Below are 19,746 nucleotides of genomic sequence, written 5' to 3' on the forward strand. Positions count from 1 at the left end.
AACTATTTAAATAAATATTTGTCTTAATTGCATATGAAACCATGTAGTTCAAAAGTTATAAGAATTCGGTTAAAGTTTGCAAACGGCATAAATGGAAGGACAGCTTTGTTTGTGATGATTTTTAATTCAATATTTATGTACAATTTTACACACATGGATTTTGTTATACGCACGAGCTGATTTATTTCGGTCTTTGCTATAAAGGAGTAGAGGAACGTATGAGGTTAAGTTAGGTTACGTTTACGTTAAAGAATTGGTGTAATCTGCAACTATTACTAAGGCTATAATTGTTTTACATCAATTGGCCTCTGAATACTCTAAAAAAACGACTGCAGTATGATCATGTGTTAGACGCCAGTAATTATAACTTGTCACGGCGACCACGCAGTTCAGCTACTAGTTAACACAGCAGATTCCGGGAGCAACAAGTTTAGTTTTGCTGTTTTCATGATTCCCTCTCACTTCTGTACACAACGTTGCTTACGAAACTTCGCACAATGAGCTTCGGTGTAGCTTCGAGCTAGTTAAATTCAACATGCATGAACAAATTCTTAGTTCAGGGCATGTGACACTTACAGCCAGATTTCATGTGACAAACGAATTAATAAAAAAATATATTGTAGCTAATTGTACTGGGGGGGGGGGGTCTATTAGTACTGGTTGATTAAGGTTCCTTTCGATTTGTACTTTAATAATATGAGGTATTTTGAAATTATTAACTCTAGTATATATTATTATCAGCGAATTACTCTTCCATATAAACAGTACATTGTATATTCCAACTAGGAAACAGGAGTTATTACAGAGATGAACGGCGATCTCATTACCGTTGTTACACGAAATGACGCGGCAAAGCGGTAAATATTACGCAAATGACCCTCGCGGCAGCCATCGCCGATCGCTTTATTAACTTCACATTCGGCAACAATTACAGTTTTCCAAACAAAAATGCTTTCATGCTAATTTATGTGGTTTGCTAAAAGCAAATATGGCCGTCTCCTTCTCAACACTTTCCTTTTTACTGTTCAAGGTACTGTTAATTTTGTTTATCTATATTTATCATTTAATTTTCACAGAAAATAAAGCAAAATTCTTCACTCACCGACGCACATGTCGAGAAGACCTTGGTCCCAGCCCTTGATGACTTGGCCGACTCCGATCTGGAAAGTGAAGGGCTGGTCGCGGTCGTAGCTGAAACAAGAACGCCCTTTTAAATTGTCTTACATTAAACTTTGTACTTGTAAGACTGCGGAAAGGAATCGAAAACCTTGTAACTTATATATTAATATACACGTCAAGATTATTATAGCAATCTATAAAATACTTTATTGACTAAAGTCAAACCACTTATTCGCGTACCGTGTGATACGCTCTTCGCTATCTTAGACTTGAATATCGTTATAATAATCTTATGAGCACAACCGAAGATAATAAACAAAGTATTAAACTCTTTTATAACAATGACGCGAAAGGATCACGAGCGACGACACAATATTTTTTTAAGTTAACTCGACAGAATATGTGAAAATAAGTGATACTTAATGTATTTGACAAGACATTCGAATTAAAATAGTTCTGAACAAGCAACTTATTTTCCTAATTCCCAAGGTTGTTGACGCATTGGCGACGTAAGGAATGTTTGATATTAATAATATCAATATCTAATAGCGGTCTAGACCATTACCACCAGGTGGCGCAATTGCCAGCACACTTACTTATCATACGAGTAAATAATAAACATATTTTCTGGTTGTAATTAGGACGATAAAACTTCAACTTTTTTGGGAAAGGTGGCAAACGAGCACGATACTCAACTGATGGAAAGTGACTCTCATGGATATTAGCAACACCAGGCAGATGAGTTACTGGTCTTTTATCAAGATATAACAATGAATAATTGATGCATAAAATACTCTGTGAATTAAAACAATAATTGGACCCCAAATGAAGATTGCAACCGTGTTTCCTATAGCCTGTACACGTAATCCCGTTAGCATAACTAACATTAAAATAAAAAGACCCCGAATTTCGGATCCCCGTATCCCGCTCTGTACCTACGTTCATATTATTTAGATTTTTGGCAGCAAAATTGTTGCCTTTGTGCAACTTTGATTGGGCACTGGTCATAAGTGATACTTCCTCATTTTTTAGTGAAATATATTTTTGGAGTGTCGGTGTAGCTGGCGGTTGTGGCCTTTTAGACAATCAGGTGGAGGAAGTGGAATCATAATATAAATCGCCGATACTCTATACATATTTTTAACAGAGAGAGAGCGTTTAGACTGAATGGAGTTTGTCTGAGTATCGAAACTAATATCTAATGTCCGGAAAAGTAAGACACGTAATGCGTGTATGTATTGAATTAGAAGTTTCTCATACAAACAATACACACAGACAGGACAAACAAATTAACATATTTGCATTAATGCTAGAAGCCACTGGCACTATTTATATTATTTTAGCGCATATTGTCCATATATTTGGGCGATGTGCCTGAACATCAGATAAATCGGGTCGGAATAACGCTATTACATAGGCTTTTGTTTGCAAGTAGTTTGCAGCGGCCATTACAGCTTATCGCATTCATAACTGATTTGCTAACGCACCATAAATAAATTCAGAAGCATTCTTGGGAATGTATTGCGAATAAGGCGTCAAGGATTTTTACATGGTCGTTAAAATTTGCATGCGCTGTTGGACCTAATTATAGTTATTTAACTTTTTAAAAGATCACGTGGTCACAAGATTACCCGTTCCAATATGGACCGAGTGGACACATTTGCCCAGACGTGGTACATTTACGTTTGTGTTCGCACTGATATTTAGCTGCAAATGACGGTCCGTGGCCTATGCTCGCTTAAAATTGAAATCTTTTCAAGCGTATCTGTATAACGTTCTCAGTTGTTGCCGTTAAAATACGTAAGCTCGTGTTCTTGTTTCAAACTACGACAAATGAGCCGTGTTCAAAACTGTCTAAATTGTACGAAGATCCGTTGAAACGTAAAGGCGTGACTAACTAAATAACTTTCCTTTTCATATAACCCGTATTAAAGTTAGTAAATAGCTTTGAAATCATTAAACAACAATAATAGATTCGTTTCATATTTCGTAACTTTTTTTTGTAAGAGCTGATGATATTTCTTACCAACGTGTCTTACAAGGCACACGGATCTACACACTTCCCAACTAGTAAAGTTGCTTTTGAAAATTCATTGAAGAAAATCTGATTCTAACTTTGTTGTTTTGAATCTGATATATCGGGACCTGCAGGCGTATCCGCGACCTCGAGGCCGACTAGACAGTAGCTGTATACTTACTGTAGATACCCCCGATAGAAATCCGACAGTTATTGTACTTAAAATGAAAACGTCCTCTAATTGTATATTAGTTTCATAATAATAATTGTTAAACGCAATCACTCCGACAGCGGCAGATCCTGAGAGGTTATTACAGATAATAACTGTGTTTATTGTATGAATCTCGAAACGCCGTTCAGGCATTGTACCAGACTTAATTAAGCCCTCCGCGTTCTATTTTGCATAGTAGCCGAATTACCATCTAATTAAAGTTATACGCGAGTGCTTACATGTCCTCGCCTGGAAAAGTCTGAGATATTAAACGAAGCGAGAAGTCGCAGTTCTTACAAATATTGTAATATTTATATCACACCGTCACGTTTCACATAGCGGTCAACTGAACCGATGAAATCGAACATAGGGAACTATAGAAAACTAGAAAACAAAAATGTGTTATGAAAGGTTAATTGACGGTCGAGGGCCAATGTTTACAAGAAATTCGAGTCAAGTGTCCAGTACGCGACGTATACATCAGCAACCCTCCGCGAGTTCGATGTCTTCGCTGTTCGATTATACATTTTAATTTTTCGGAATGAAATCATCTGTAATACGCTCTGCATACTGCTCGATATATCGTTAATGATGCATGCGTGATGCTGGCGCGGCCTCGACGGAATAATATTATGTATTGATATTATATAATATTACACTATCGTTTCCGGCATTCCGCGATTAATTGAAAAGATGAAATCTTTTGTGTACAGTTTTAGTTTATGCGATGAATCGACCAGTGTCGTAAGAACTAAGAGCCCACATAAACTTCAGTGAGCAGCGGGTCTTGCGGAAATGACATTTCAGTAACTCGTTGGCAAGATCTTGTTATTATTTTGAAAGTCACCGCATATATTATACTCAATAAAGTTCAAGTGCAAAGAAACGAGTACAGAACAAAGACGAACCAGAACACGTAAGAAAGAACCACTAAAACTTGCTACATTTTGTACATTTTACTATTTTATATTTACGTTGGAATATCATTAAATATAGAGGTTACTTTTTTATGAAACTTTAGTTGGATATTGAAATAAACTAACGATTAGGAATAACATCATCGAACAGCATACTGCTTAATGAAATGCGCGACAAGCGAAATAATTTTTCGAAACGATATACTTTATAATATAATATAGGATAAAACATATTCATAAATAATTAATATGGTCTACAATCTCTCAGAGTTTCGGCCGCGTCATAAAAGTGTTTGTAGTCGTTTCCTGGTACTGGCGTGCACATCGTCACTCGACGTCTGCTCGACGTACATACGTGTTCGTAGAATTAGTGACCTATCAACTTTCTCTCCTACCCGCGGAGTATCCGCATAATATCCTCGTGTTACGTGCGCCGAGCACACACGACGACTTATAACGACTCTTGCAATGTTTAAACTCGTGACATTAAATTTCGTTGCATCATCCATTCGCTGTGTAAATATTCGCCTAGTTGCTTTTGTTTAATCACCACGAGAGAAAAGGCAAGGCTCGGCGAGAAGCAACGATTGCGACACGTCGTGTGCAGCGCATCCTTAATTAATATTACGAATGTGAAAGCTAGTTTTCGTAAGTCCTGCTTTGAAGCTTTTATATAACTTAATTTCGTTAATTGAAAAACACACGGGGTCATGATATTCGTTTCTAAAAAGCGAAAACTAAAAGCTAACTAAAGTTTTAGATAAATTAACTTTCACCGGAAATTTTTGTTAAGAACTTGTCATTAAATTTAATTACACCGATAGTACGAGCGAGCCCGTATCGGTACTGTCCGTGCCGACTGACTTTCAGGATCAGTCATCTCACCGGCAACCAGCAACAGTTGATATAGTTTTATTTCGGACTCAAGTGACGGGCCAGACCCTGGCCCGTTTTATCCCAGGGTGCGGGGGTGCAATAATAGTCAAGTCTGAGACCATCGGTGAGGTCCTCAGAAGGTGGGGCCTCAAAAGGTCTCTCACCAGCGTAAGTAACATCAAGTGAGTCAGTTTTTTGGCCCTCATTAGGCCATCTGTTTGACGACGGTGCAAAAGAATTATTATAGAAAATATAAATTGTGAATCTGAAACGTGAAAAGTCATCACACTCGCCCCTGGGACGAAACAACGCGCAGGGCGAGAAGAGCCCGACGAAGCCAAAGCTAAAGAGAATGGGAACGAAGTCGGCGCCGCTCGTTATTTATTCAATAATATAAATTAGCACTCGAATCAAGAATCAAGTGTTCCTTTAGAAGAGTGCAACATACATTTTTTAGCATTAATAAAGCTGCGAGCGACACTGCAGCGAGGTGCGCGGAGATAAGTCTTCCACGTTGGGTAATACACTTATGTTAGATTAAGCCGAAGTAGACGCAGCACCAAACCGTATCGGTCGTCCAGTTAACCGCACCAAAGCAATCGACGGCGGGATTTGTATTGTATGAATGAAATTACAGTTGTTATCGCTGTCGCAATCGATAAATACTAAACATTTCCGCCGTCGAAAATGATCGAACCTTCCGTGCATAATTGTCGAACCGAACGGATTAGAGAGTTATTTCTGCAAGCATGTTTTAATTGCATTGTCGGTTACCGCAGCTAACTGACCAACGTTTATTTCTACTAAAACTTTCTTCCCGATCGTATCGAGTATGCTCATTTAGACGTAGCGTAATACAAAACATTCAACGGGATTTATCATTTGTGGCGTATTCATCTATTTATTTATATTGTAAAATTACAATATATGTATGTCATAATTATATCTAATATCATTTCATAATTACGTTATATACTAATTAAGTCTGTAATTTATTATATGTACGAGTATTGAATCAACGAGGCCGCCAAGTAAAGTGTTGCTGTTGGTTAATTAAAATATTCTATTGACAGGATACAGAGCACGATAGTTAATATTGCCTATAACATCTAACATACATCTATACCACGAACGTAGCGCATAAAGATTATAAATGTGGTTAGTTCTAAGGTTTGTTTAAAACATAATATCTTAACATAGAGTCGGAGCTATATATGTTATGTAAACTAAAGATTTCTTAATAGACGAACAGTACCGCAGGACACTGTGAAAGTGAGGTCAAGAAAGTTCGCGAATCGAAAGTGAGTCGTCACGAGAGAGAGGTGAAACTATTGTTAGAGCTCTCGACGCGATAAACGGCCAGGCAATGTCTTCCCACTGTAAAGTTTAACTAGAAACGGATTGAATGACATTTTCTCAATCTATTAGGAACATACATCACAGTATATCACCACAACTCATCGACAGTCTTAAGATCGTCGTGTGGTTATAACCGTGAAGGAAGCTAGACTGGCCGACCGTCTCAAATATCCACCTTGTTAATACACGATCCATAAGGTTAACGTATAATTTTCATAGTTTATAATATAATACAAATGTACGATGCAAATATTTGCCTAAACTTAGACTGCGAAATATAAGAAATCTCCTCCCTAAAATGTGCATTCCGACCGCGGTGGTAGCCTTTACATTTCATATAATATTGCGATTCAAAAGTGCTCGTAAGAGCCTGTTTCAGTGGATATTTAGATTTTTGTATCATATAAAAAATGCATTAAAAGTGATGGTAGTTTTAGACGATACAAAGTAACTCGAATATACTAGTACTAAGAATATTTCAAAACAAGCTTATATTCATAAATATAAACGGAAACTCTGGAGAAAGAAAGGAAAATCTGTTAAGCCAACTATAATTTTTTGAAATGATTACGTTTATTAGATTCGTTTTAGAAATTGACGCCGCGATAATAAATGTTTAAGATTATTTAAGTTGACGTTGACTATATCCGATTGAACTTAGCATTTATCAGTGTTTGCGAGAAATTTTCGATGAATATCTGGAGATGAAATTCGTGCGGTTCGATATTTCTAGGAATTATATAAAATACACGCCTACGCCCATATGTATTGTCTCACACACACACACACACACCCATGGATTTAACCGATGTAGACGCCTAACGTACGAGCCACTATAAGCCTATAATAGAAACTCTAGTTCGGAAGCAACACATTTCATCTCCATCACCAATGCACTGTATAACAACAAATGCGTGTAAATATAAATGTTAAAACCTAGCTTGCCGGTGCATTAAATATTCCTCGAAATTTTAATCGTCATAGACGATATTGTTGACGGAGGCGATACTGCTTGGAAAATGTTACCTTGTCTCTATTTCCACCTGTGGACGCGGATCCAGAATGTTAGTATTTTATAAACTTTTCCGTACGACGTTTCTATTATATAGCAACCGGGCAATTGGACCGCTTTATGGTAAGTGGTCACCACTGCCCAAAGACATTGGTGCTTTGAAAAATGATAACCATTCCTTACTTCGCCACTGCGTCACCGACTGTGGGAGCTAAGATATTTCGTCCCTTGTCTTGGTTTCTTCCGGTGCAAAGCAATGGAGGAAGCATGAGGCTTGACCGAGTGTTATGAAGGGTTTTGATTTCAAAGATTTACGTCTGAATAAAAATCGCTACACATGCGAACTTTTCATTTATTTTCAAACTCACCAAACTATCAGTCACTTTAATTTGAACGAACCGAAATAACACGTAGCAGCTGCTAAGACTGAGTTTTACAGAAATATACCGAGAATAGTTGAAATTTCAATCAATAATATTTATAAAATTATAATGTTAAACTAAATACTGTTTCATCAATTTGAACTCCGTAATTTTAGATATGAATAGCTGGCGTATAGGATATGGCGCTTGAGTACACAGCGTCGGGGAGCAAATTTAATTAAATTAAAGAGCGAACATTCGATGGCAGAGCATTTACGTATTCGCTATTCGCGTGCATTCGACAACCATCGGAAATGGGATCCACGAATTATTCGTGTTCTCGCATAATTGTTCAGAAGCGCTTATTAATTCTCGTCGCGGAAATATTGTTTAATGAAACATTCAATTTCTAAGCGAATACCACGTCAGTGAAAGTGGTAGGAGCGGTCGGCCGGCCGTCCGTCAGCGTGTCGGTCGCCGCTCGTCGATGGGCAGTCATCGATCGTTACGGTAGATTACGACTACCATCGCTGTCATCAATCATTGTTCATTTAGTCTGCGAAAGGGCAGCTTTCATTTTAACATTATTTATTATAAACATTTCAAACATAATCCATACATTAATCGGCTTTCGTGTACATCTCAAATTCTAATTTTGATTATTAATTCACTCCGATAAAGACTTAACGTCATTATGCAAGTGTGTGTGCCCAGGACACACTCGGCCTCGTCTTCGTCTGCGACGTTCGCGGAGCCGTTCACGAGTTTCTGAATTATTAAGCTATAATCAAATGAAAAGGAGTATTCCGGTGGTGGCGATGACAATATTGTTACAGTTATGGTGGCGGGGGGACGGCTCGCTACGGAAATAAATATTTAATAATCGAATAATTTGATCAGTTATTAATAAGCAAACGAATTTTGATTTAACATTATTTAAGTTTTGCAACTTGCATTCGCTAAATAAAGTCGTTATAAGAGCAATAGCTTGTATCATTTTCATTGCACTAAATATTGCTTCTTTCACAAATTCTAGGTTTTAATTCAAACAAAACGAAGTCGAAATGGCGCTATGAATTCGAGGCATCAAATGAAAAGTGCAAATAAATAATTGTATTTATTTCGAACAAGTTGCATCACGTTTCGCAGAGAGGCGGGCGGGCGTCGCGCCGTGAGCCGGCGGCGCCCGCGCGGTTGCTGGCGTTGAATTTTTCACACCCCCACACTCGCGCGATACTTAATAATTTATCAGACAGTCTTCGACACATCTCACAATATAAACTTTGCTCAGTTTTAAACATAATACTTTCATCGGGAGCGAGATCTTGTTATTAATTCCGAACGATTCTTTTATTATCGAAACCACTTCGACGATGAAGTTTCTATTATCCGCATTTCTATCGCTGTCAAGTTTCAATTTAAGTTGCAGTTGACGCGCAGAATAATAAGACCAGTGATTGCATTCTTAAGCTCTGTAATAACATCGTAGCGTAACAAACACTGTCGAAGTGGCGAATACAACGATATATTTTTAATGATAAATAATACTAATTAGTCGTGAGTAGCACGTGATGCAGTTTCACGAAATATGCATACTTGTTTGTTTTTAAGTGATTCTACGTCACTTAATAGGGTAAACTATTTTGTATGGAATAGAGCTGCCTTTTGTTCCTGATTAATATAAAATGAGCGATGGCGTCTACCGCCTGTACAGTACGATAGATAGTCCCTTTGTTATTCTCAATTAAGAAATGTTGGGAGTCTACCGTGTTGCTCACATTAACTACATAACCAAAGTCGCAACAACCAAGAAGTAAGTGCAAGTGAATCGAAGACAAGATTATTTTACGGTTTATAATAGACTCAACTATATCTATTCAAAATAACATCAAAAATATCGAACTCGGATCAAAAATCTTACGTTCGTGTAAAAATATACAAAATAAAAGGAGCCTAGTTTTAGTAAACACTGTCATTAAGTGTGCTTAGTTTAACTCAAACTTGCTGTGTACGCTTTTAGTATAGTTTACACAGTGTTCATATTAGTACAGTTTTATAAAAAAAATCCGAATAAGTCTTGGAGAGTCCGCGGCGAAGGCGGATGTGAAATATTTAGTCGGAAGTGGGACAACTCCGAACGAATACTGTACGAGAATCATTTCCCGAAATTTATGAATTACATATGCAGTGCTTACGTACGGAACAAACAATGTCGCCCACGACTCCGCAATCTGCCGCGATGTCTCATTATAAGGTTACATTCATATTTCTAAAGACCATAACATACTACCCAGGTGAATTCTATTAAAACAACCTAAACCACGCCTGCCTTCAATAATTTATTGATTTATGATGAAAAATAATACCAACTTAGTGTCTTACCCGACCCTAGGCACGGGCGTAGCTTTACATCTAGTGTGTTTCACAAAATCAAGAATTATAGATTTCGTTTTTATTCTTCATTCTATATCAAGAGAAAGATGTTGAACCGTTTTTAAATCAAATTATTTTGAATTTTTAGTATAAAATGTTATCCTAACCACCAAAGACAACTACTAACACAAATCACTCGGCTAATGATATAGCCAATTAATTCTTTAAATCCTCTCGTATGCGGAAAGTGTTTTCTTCCTGTAATACGCTTATTTATAAATATCGACGTTTCGCAATGACGTTTAGCTTTTACCATAAACAAAACTATTCACTTTCTTTAGTTGAATCGTAAAAGCTATCATCCAAATGTAGCCATATCGTGTCGTTTTAAAGTGTGTGAGTGAGTTTACTAACGAACACGTATAAGAACCACAATAGCCGGTACGATAACACAGCGATGAATTTTTAACATCACGGTTAGTGTAGGAACCAGATGCTTCGAACTGAGACTACGCCAAATTTAATATTTATAGCCGGCAACACTCCTTTTTGTAACGTTATGAGACATCGGGTAACAATTTTTCCAGTTTTGAGACCCGACGTACCGCGGCGTTTTAGAATTATAATAAGATGGAAGTGATATTTTGCTTTTATCAGTCGGCCGGGGGGAGGGGGACAAATCTAGCAACTGCCGAAATAATGGACAATCGTTTCGTGGCAGCCGTTTCAATTTGTTACTTTAAATAATATTAATAATATATACGTGATATATTTAAACTTTTTCCTTCATTATAAATGTATTAGAGCCAGTCTTCGAGATAACGATTGTATTCAACAATATTCCGTGATAATAAGAGGTACCTTATTATTATAAACGCCTACGTGGACTATTTATATAGTGAGTTTAAAACGTCACAGAAAAGTATAGTACAGGCGCGGTAAGTCGAAGCCATGTTTAAAAATATTTTTATACATAAGGTAAATAATAAAAAAACTGTAAACGATTAAAATAAAGATCATACAGTTTTAGGTGCTTGGTGTATTATTGGCTTATATAGCAATTCAAACGAGTAATAAATTATTTTACGTTTTTTACCAGACAGTGACGGTATGGGCGGTATGGGCGTGTCGGTGCTACAGTTGAAGCGGCTTTCTTTACAGAATTTGTTCAGTAGTGTTAGGGTTAATACTTAAAAAAGTCAAGTTGCTCTCTTTTGAACCCTCGAGGCGTTCTCTTTATGAATTCTTTTAAACGAAATTTATGAACTTCTTTCGAAATCACGTTAATAAAATAATTAAATGTAATGTCTAGGATTTAATTTATTAACCTCGATAAGTACATCACTCGTAACGAGGTTACATTTAGACGAATTATTGGTGGTTTAGTCTAGAAATATTTTTTATGAACAGCTTGAGTTGAATAAACAATACGCTGCAACAGTGAATCTGCAATTACTCTTAATGACGAGTTGGTAAATAATTGAAATAGGTCTAACCGCATACAACGATAATATATAGTATAAGTGAATATTTTGCGTATTGTATGTCTGTGTTATTTTAGATTTAAAACTTTAAGCTACGAATGAAAATTCACACAAAAATGTACAGAGCGCATTGCATTCTGAATGGACATTGTGTGTCGCAGCCCGGCCCCGCCCGCGCCCGCCGCAAGTAACCGCAAAATAAACAGGACTTCATCAAAACCTAAATCAATTTCTGATCAAATCTTAGGACACTCTCAACCGTACCTGCTTTTGTGTTATTGTTTCAACGAACGACAATAATGTTCAAAAACTTGTTAAATGACACAAACACAATGAATAGCATTCCTTGGTTTAGTTTAAAAGAAATATAAATGATTTAAACTCGTAATTGTTTTATTTTTAATTTATAAACAAAGCCAATTGTTTTGATATCAAACTGTTGTGGTGGTTATGAGCAGTATCAATTATTATTTATAAACGTGGGTGATTCCAATAAACTCAGTTTCAATTCATGATTTTCTAAAAACAAATTGTTGGTTAAGTTTCCTCAACGTCCTTGTCACTAAAAGGTATACTTGTGTTGTACTTAAAGCTGTACTGAATAAGTAAAGTCATTTGTGAATTTTCAATTCGATTTTATACAAAACCAGCTTGCTTTGCTTCGTTCCGTGTCCGTGTATTGAAGCCTTATTTAATTATACGGAGGTCCATTATTACCAAATTAGATTAACTATGGGATATTGCCAAACACAACTATGCACTCTATTTTCCGACCGGGTTAAAAATATTCCTTGGCCTCACCCCCAACCCTCACGCATTAAATATATTGCACACGTCCGTGAATGTGGAATGTGAATACATGCTTGAACTCGTAGTCGACGCGAGTACTAGAAACTAAGTTTAAATTAATATCACTATTTAACCGTTTTGAAAGTACTGCTGAAACAGTTTATAGTTAGTAGTTTTTTAAAAACCAACTGTCAGTTTTCGTTTCGAGCCTCGCAAGACGAAAGTCACTTTATCGTTTGCTAACCGCTCTCCGTCACTAACAGGATTACGGGCGGGATTCACAAAAGACTTTCAAAGATCCCAATAAGCTTTGTAGACGTCCTCCAGCTTACATACCTACACGTGCAAGCACGCACTGACCAAGAAGAAAATAGCTTGCACAATTTTATAGACAAGCACTTTTAAACCTTTTGTCCTTGCAACAATTTCAACTTGAGTTTATTGAAAATGCAATAAAACCGTTTGCCATACAATCTCTTCTACTTCAAGTTGAACTTGGATTCATTCGTATATGTTACCTACGTTTCATCCATCTTTAGGTTTGCTTTGAACTGACCAGGAATTCGAGTCTTCGGTGACCGAGTTGCATATCTGATAATCCTCTGTGCCAATCGTGCGAGTAGAAAGGCTTTTCTGCGGGAAGGTCAAAAGTTCATAGTTTCTTAGACGGTTATTTTATAAATTTATAATAGGTAGTCTTAGATTTTGATTGTTGTTGATTATTTTTTAAAACAAAAACATGTTTAAAATCGAGCAACTGCCGCAAAATCGTCCCGAATATAATAACCTCTTAAGGTAGCATCTCCTCAACTCCATTAGCGGAGTACGTTTAGTTGCGGATCTCATGAAATATTCTATTATATATCAGCTGCAATTTCTATTTGAAACACACCCAGCCCTGTTTGCGGGCGCAATTCTCTCGAAGCAGTCGTCACGTCCGCTGTGCACATCTCGAAGAACGAAGAACGATGCATCTTCTGTATTAATACATCATTTGCTCGCAACTAAGTGAGACAGACAAATTGCCCGAACAAATTTAATATTTATTGGACAGAAGGGTGTGCGATCAATCAGGCGAGGAGGATGAGGTTGCGCGCTCTTTTTTTAGCTGATTACTTCGACAAAAATCGTTATGATTTAAAAAATTAACTTTTATAATATATTTTTCATTGAGGATTTCGTTAATACGCCGCAACATCAGGGCTTGGCATCGACGGTTGCCATCAGATTAGTTGTGATAATTTGGAAGTGCATTAGAGTTTTATACATGTACCTACACTATAAAAGAACAAATAAAAATAAATCACCTACAAATTGTACGTGAAATATAATATAAACAATAAAGTTCATACGATATAGGACGTTTTAAAACGTTTTATAGTCGACCGGCGTCTAAGGTATAATGCGGCTGCTAGATAGCTGAGAATCAGACATTAAATATTTAAAAGTGTTAAAGATCATCATAAAGTGAAATGGAGCCGCAGCCGCCTGACACACTGGAAGCCGATTCGTTGATTAGGAGCTGGCCGGTGATTGGCGGAAGTATCGACTCGTAGATGTCATTGATATGATACTCATTGAATTTGCTTCTTTTTAAATATATATGACCTTGTGAGGACGAGACGAAGAATTTAACTAAAATCGCAACCAAATTAACATCGACAACTAAGCTATTTATTTTAACGTTTCGAAAATTAAAATTATTTCCTAAGCTATACAATCCATTGCAATGCATGTCCACTTCTACGTAGAACTTCAAGTATTACGAAACCCTAAGAGTACGCTCGATTAAAACGCAAATACCTCGTCATAGGCCACAGTGACACAAAACAGTTCGAAAAACCGAAAGATGTAAATAATCGTTCTGCGGCTTAAGCTATAACCATATGTCTCAGTATATCGTATACGCGAGGATATTTTTTGTAAAATAAAAACAAACAGTATACAAAATAAGCATTCCTCGTCGCATTTGTCAAGTGCGGCTTATGTTAACTTTGTAGGAAAACGTGTGGCCTGAAAAAATGCGCGCCTTCACCTCTCTGAGACATTTAGTCGTTAAAAATATGAATGTTTCAACGCTAAGACACAGAACCCGCTCGGAGCTGTTGCGATTCACGGCGCGCCGGTTCCCAGGATACAAACATTTCTACAGCGACTCCTGCCTATTAGTTTCGTTATATTTCTACTAGTTTCGATTTGGTTGTTTCCAAAATTTTATCGAGTGTTTTTTTTATCTTAAAATAACTTTACTAATTGTAAATTATTAATAATACATTTTTTTTAACAGCTTTTCTATTTTTTAAGTAATGTAACATATTGTTCTCACACGTGATTCGTTTGTCATACTCTTCTCGTCTTAACGTACGCCTTATTTAGATCAGCGGAAATTATTGTACAAGAAATAACAGGTTTTGCAAATTGTGATTATAAGGAAATTATTAACGTCGCTAGCGTATTGTGGTGGTGGCGTGGTGTTTTATACTCGTGACGGAACGCATTATATGGTACACGGCGTCGATGTCGCCGAGAGCGGTGCGAGCGACGCCGCGTGCAAAAGTGCTCTTAATTATTTACGCTGCTAAGCTCACAACGCCGTACCACGTTGGCTAGACAACTCAGATAGGCTAAATGAATGAAATTTATGAAAACCCTTACTTTTACTAATATTAAATCTTTTTTCTCGAGTTGCATAGACTCTGCTCGTACATTTGCGTAATTTATTTTTAAAAAGACCGCCGTACCGAAACCTAACGAAATTCCGTAGCCAATCGTCCGCAATAAAACGTGCGAAGAACTCAAGCCAGTACACCGTTCGTGTATTATTCAAGGAGGGTAGAGTTGAGCACATGTGTCCGCTGACAATTCACGGTCCACCGTGATAGCAAATACGAGAAGTTTCGCTTTTTCGAAACGAATATAAAGTTAATTGGAAAAATGCTTCGTCCGTTTTGTTTGTTACATCGAAGATGCACCGAGCCTTCCCGACCAGCCTACTTCCGTGATAGTCTTGGAGATTAATGGCGCGAGTGGAGAGGATTGAGTAATGTGAGGCACGATACCTCTTTGCATTTAATATCGGACCATAAAACATTACGCGATACGCGTACGCTCCGGCGGCTCGTCGAAGTGCAATTTACCCCATACAACCCCATTGGGATGAATTTTTTTAATGTAATTCACGATTGCAATCGAAAAGCTGATGCGTCCGTGGTCCGAGCTGTAATAAAATACGTATATAAAAATATGAATTTTCTTAAACACTCCACAGTACCTCTCACAGGCTTTCGAGGCCCGCATTAATTGGATGGCTCCTAAATGGGTTGAACAGAGGGAAAACAACGTAAGTAGGTGAAATATGAAAGAGCTCGCTAAGTTTTAATTCTGTCGATTCAACTTCTTGGATGGCACGTGTTAATAATTCAGCGGGGAGGGGGGGCGACCGCATCGTTACCGTGCGCCAGCCCGCGCCACAACAACATATACGGCCGCTGGAAGGCGCTGAAAGGCGCTGCCTTCGATCTTTTAAAACTTATTTCGATAGATTAACAATTTCATAAAATATATATAATTAGTGGTCGCTTTTTCGAAATTAACTAATTAAATAAAACTATAAAATACATTGATTCGAAAGATCATTATTACATTAAAAATACAAATGTTAAAAAGTTGAATTGTTTTTTCCTTCGACATGATTGTATGACGTGTGTATCATTGGCTGTATACACGTAAACTAGGAATGTTTCATATTGATCTCAGCGTGATATGTATCTAAGCGTGTGACAAACGTGTAGAAGTGTATGGAATGATTTTTTATCAATTTAATGTATTTAAAATTATTTATTTTTTATATAATATATATTAGCTTCCTGCATTCCTTCTCCAATTTAACATTAACTGTGCCAAATTTTATGCTTCGTTTAAAGGGTTCGTTTATGCTACATGACATTTAACAGCCCTGTAATTATGTAATTTAATCAAAAATGTTGTGAGAGAAAAATAATTTCCTTAAAAATTATTCTTCAATAAAATCGTTTAATTCCGACAAGATATTTTATAATTTGCTGACGAGGCACATCTAGTGTGGCCGCCGAACGCGGGTGGAGTCGCTAGTCGCCGGTAGGTACGTCTTTACGGTAGGGTGTATCGTAGAGGTTCTGTGCGAGCCGTTTTACGACTGTTTCACGCAGTTTTGAAGCGCGGCGTGCCAAAGATCGTGCAGCTTCAATCACCGACGTTATTAGTAAATACACTTTAACCGACGCGCCTTTACCGTATATTTACTCGTCGGTTTTTATGCCGGGATAACTTCGAAATATGTCTCAAATAAATAAAGATTGAAAACATCAGTCAGTGCGGGGTTTATTGGAGAATCACTTGAGAGCCGACGATCTGCTCATACCGAGAGATTTACTTAACATTCCCCATGTTCCAGTGATGAAAAGTTTTAACTATTGCAATTTAATTATGAATACAATCCGTAATATTTAAAAATATTCAAAATGAACTTTATATTAAACTAATCCGCTAGCGTTACGCGAGAATCCTCGCCGTAACTAGTATATGAAGCCTTCCAGGCTGCCAATACGTAAGAATGTTTACGCGACTGTGTGCCGGCAATTACGGCTGAATCAACACGTTGCGGTGGCACCACACGCCGTTGTGATCAAAGTCGTTCGTTAGGGGAACTTATAGCCGAGTGCCGTGATTGCTAACCAGGCTTGGTGCGAACGTCGTGTCAAAATTAATGCAAATGTTGTTCATTTTTTTGTTTTTATAGCGTTGAACTAACAAACTGAGTATACTATTGGTATCACGTGCGCCCGAGTGTGAGTGCTTGCTTTTAAGTATCGTAAGCGGTTCCATAAACACATATGTTTATTATGACAAGGAACTCTGGGCCCAACATCCCAATTACATATATATGTATGCAATATATTGCCTGGAAGTCAACAAGCCTTAACTCCACGTCTAACATCTTTTTTATCATCTTTATAATCTTCTATTGAATAACATGCCTTTTTTACCGATGTATTTTTTTACAAATGATTTGAATCTATGAAACGGCAACGTTAAAAATGTGCGGATTATTTATCGGAATGATTATCACTGATTTTATGAAAGTGATCAATGCCAATGTGAATATACATAATATTGTTGTAAATATACTGTGACGCAACATTGAGTCTTCTTACTTTGTTAAAAACATCCCGAAGAGAGTCTCCAGCTCCAAGATTATAAATAGACCGGATTGCTCTTTTTTGTAAAAATAAAAACAGATTCAATACCTGCAGCATTACCCCAAAGTAATATGAATTACATAATACTGTGAAAATAACCAAAATTAAAACATTAGACGAGCGGTATCAATGTCAGCTAGTCTGACCGCAGTGGTCAGAAGTTAAATTATTTATTATTGATACTTCACATATTTCAGTTGGTTATTCGTGTCGATTCATTAACTCTGTGCGTTAGATTAAACGACTTCAACAAGGTGACCAACCAAATACTGAACGAAGTTTCCTTTAATAGGTCGACGTTAAAGTCACCACATACGATTACATATTTATTACTTTTACATATCTTTTTAAGAGTATATAGTGGTCTCAAATAGGTAAAAATCTCCCGATGGGGGCCGGTACACGCACACTGTAATGTACTGCGGAAATTCCACGCAGGATAGTTCGATAGTACGTTCGATAGAGAGAGCCACAATATCTTTTCGACAAATACAAACTATATCATTCCGTAATAATATTAATGAGTTACCACGAATATCATTCCGTCTAACGAATGTACTTGACAGTTCAAAGTTTGGGATATTATATATGTCACAACTTTTAATCCAATGCTCTGTGAAACAAAATACATGAGTTTTATAACACTCCGAAAATAATTCTACTTCATGATCTTTGCCACCTATGCCCTGCATGTTTTTTATATATACTATTTAAGTAGGAGAGCATTTTGTCATTTTATTTAGTTTAAATTATGAATTTTAATATTTTTACTCTAATATATAAATTAGATTATTATTTTTATTATTATACATATGATCCTCGGTAACATTACACATAAAATAATTATTAATATTGTGTGATATTAGGTTACCAATTTGTCTTCTAGATTTTATCGATAGCTACATAGTACCCTCTGTCAACTTAAATCTATAAATGAATTTATTAATGTCAAATAAGCTAATAAATATAAAGTCGAGTCAAATTGCATAAACATACATTTAAGTCATAAATATGTAAATTCTGTGCATCTGTCAAGGTATGTGAATATGGAAAAGTACTAATTATAAATTTGCATTTCCTTTGATTTTGAATTTCAAATAATAATTTGATATCCTTAAGCAAATTGTTTTTGTTCAGAGACAAACTGTCACCATGCATTAATACAACTATATTATTGGAATCCAGTCCAGAATCCAGATGATCAGTTTCTGGAGTCGATCGAAGTCCACGAGAACGCGAACGAGTACGTTTACGTTTGAAAGTAGCAATAGCAATGTATCGGTTCTTGGTTGTATTTTTTCTATATTAAATATTAAGGAGCGGTAAACCTCGCCCCGAACATAAAGTTTGGCCGCGGTGTATCACCTGCTCCTACGTCTCCGTACAAACGTGTTTTATCGACTGGAGTTGGATTTAAACGAAGTTCATCGATATTTATGTTAGGATTCGAATGTTTATGTTACGTGTATAGTTTAATTATTTAAATATTATCTTTAATTCACTTTAATATCGTATACGAGGAAAACAAACTCATTACAGCTCTATGACACTATACGTTTATCGTTACTCTTGTTTATAGGAATCATTTACAAAACACGCAAACGTATGAGTCAAGACGAGACGAGGGAGATAGCGCTGTAAATATAACATTCGTTTTACTGAAACAGAATTGCATTTAAGTTGATAAACCATTTCCAAACGAGACTGAAAAAATATACTTGAAACTACTAAGATGCATCTTGCTTATTTTAAGTTGAAATCCGAGACGTATTTGAATTAATTTACACCCAAATAGTCCTTTCATTTATATAAGTATATCTGGTAAACTAGGAAGATCATTTTGTATAAAATTTATAAGACAATAAATTTCCAAATTCGATAATCACTTAACTGGCTTTAACCACGATTAGACATAGAACATATTTGTCCAAAATGTTATCATCAACTTCTGACTCCTACTGTGTGGGTGATGTCTATCAGAAGGTCGACG

General features: G+C 36.6%; 1 protein-coding gene across 1 annotated transcript in view; it reads right to left on the bottom strand.

Annotated features, from left to right (window-relative positions):
• Positions 1–19,746, bottom strand: part of LOC125076032 (FK506-binding protein 2) — a 32,349-nt gene that overhangs the window by 2,332 nt on the left and 10,271 nt on the right. The window contains exon 2 of the mRNA XM_047687967.1: positions 1,103–1,191. Within this exon, the coding sequence (XP_047543923.1) occupies positions 1,103–1,191 (89 nt within the window). The remainder of the gene's footprint in view (positions 1–1,102; positions 1,192–19,746) is intronic.

The sequence above is a fragment of the Vanessa atalanta genome, chromosome Z, assembly GCF_905147765.1.
Source record: "Vanessa atalanta chromosome Z, ilVanAtal1.2, whole genome shotgun sequence".
In the NCBI taxonomy this organism is placed as follows: domain Eukaryota; kingdom Metazoa; phylum Arthropoda; class Insecta; order Lepidoptera; family Nymphalidae; genus Vanessa; species Vanessa atalanta.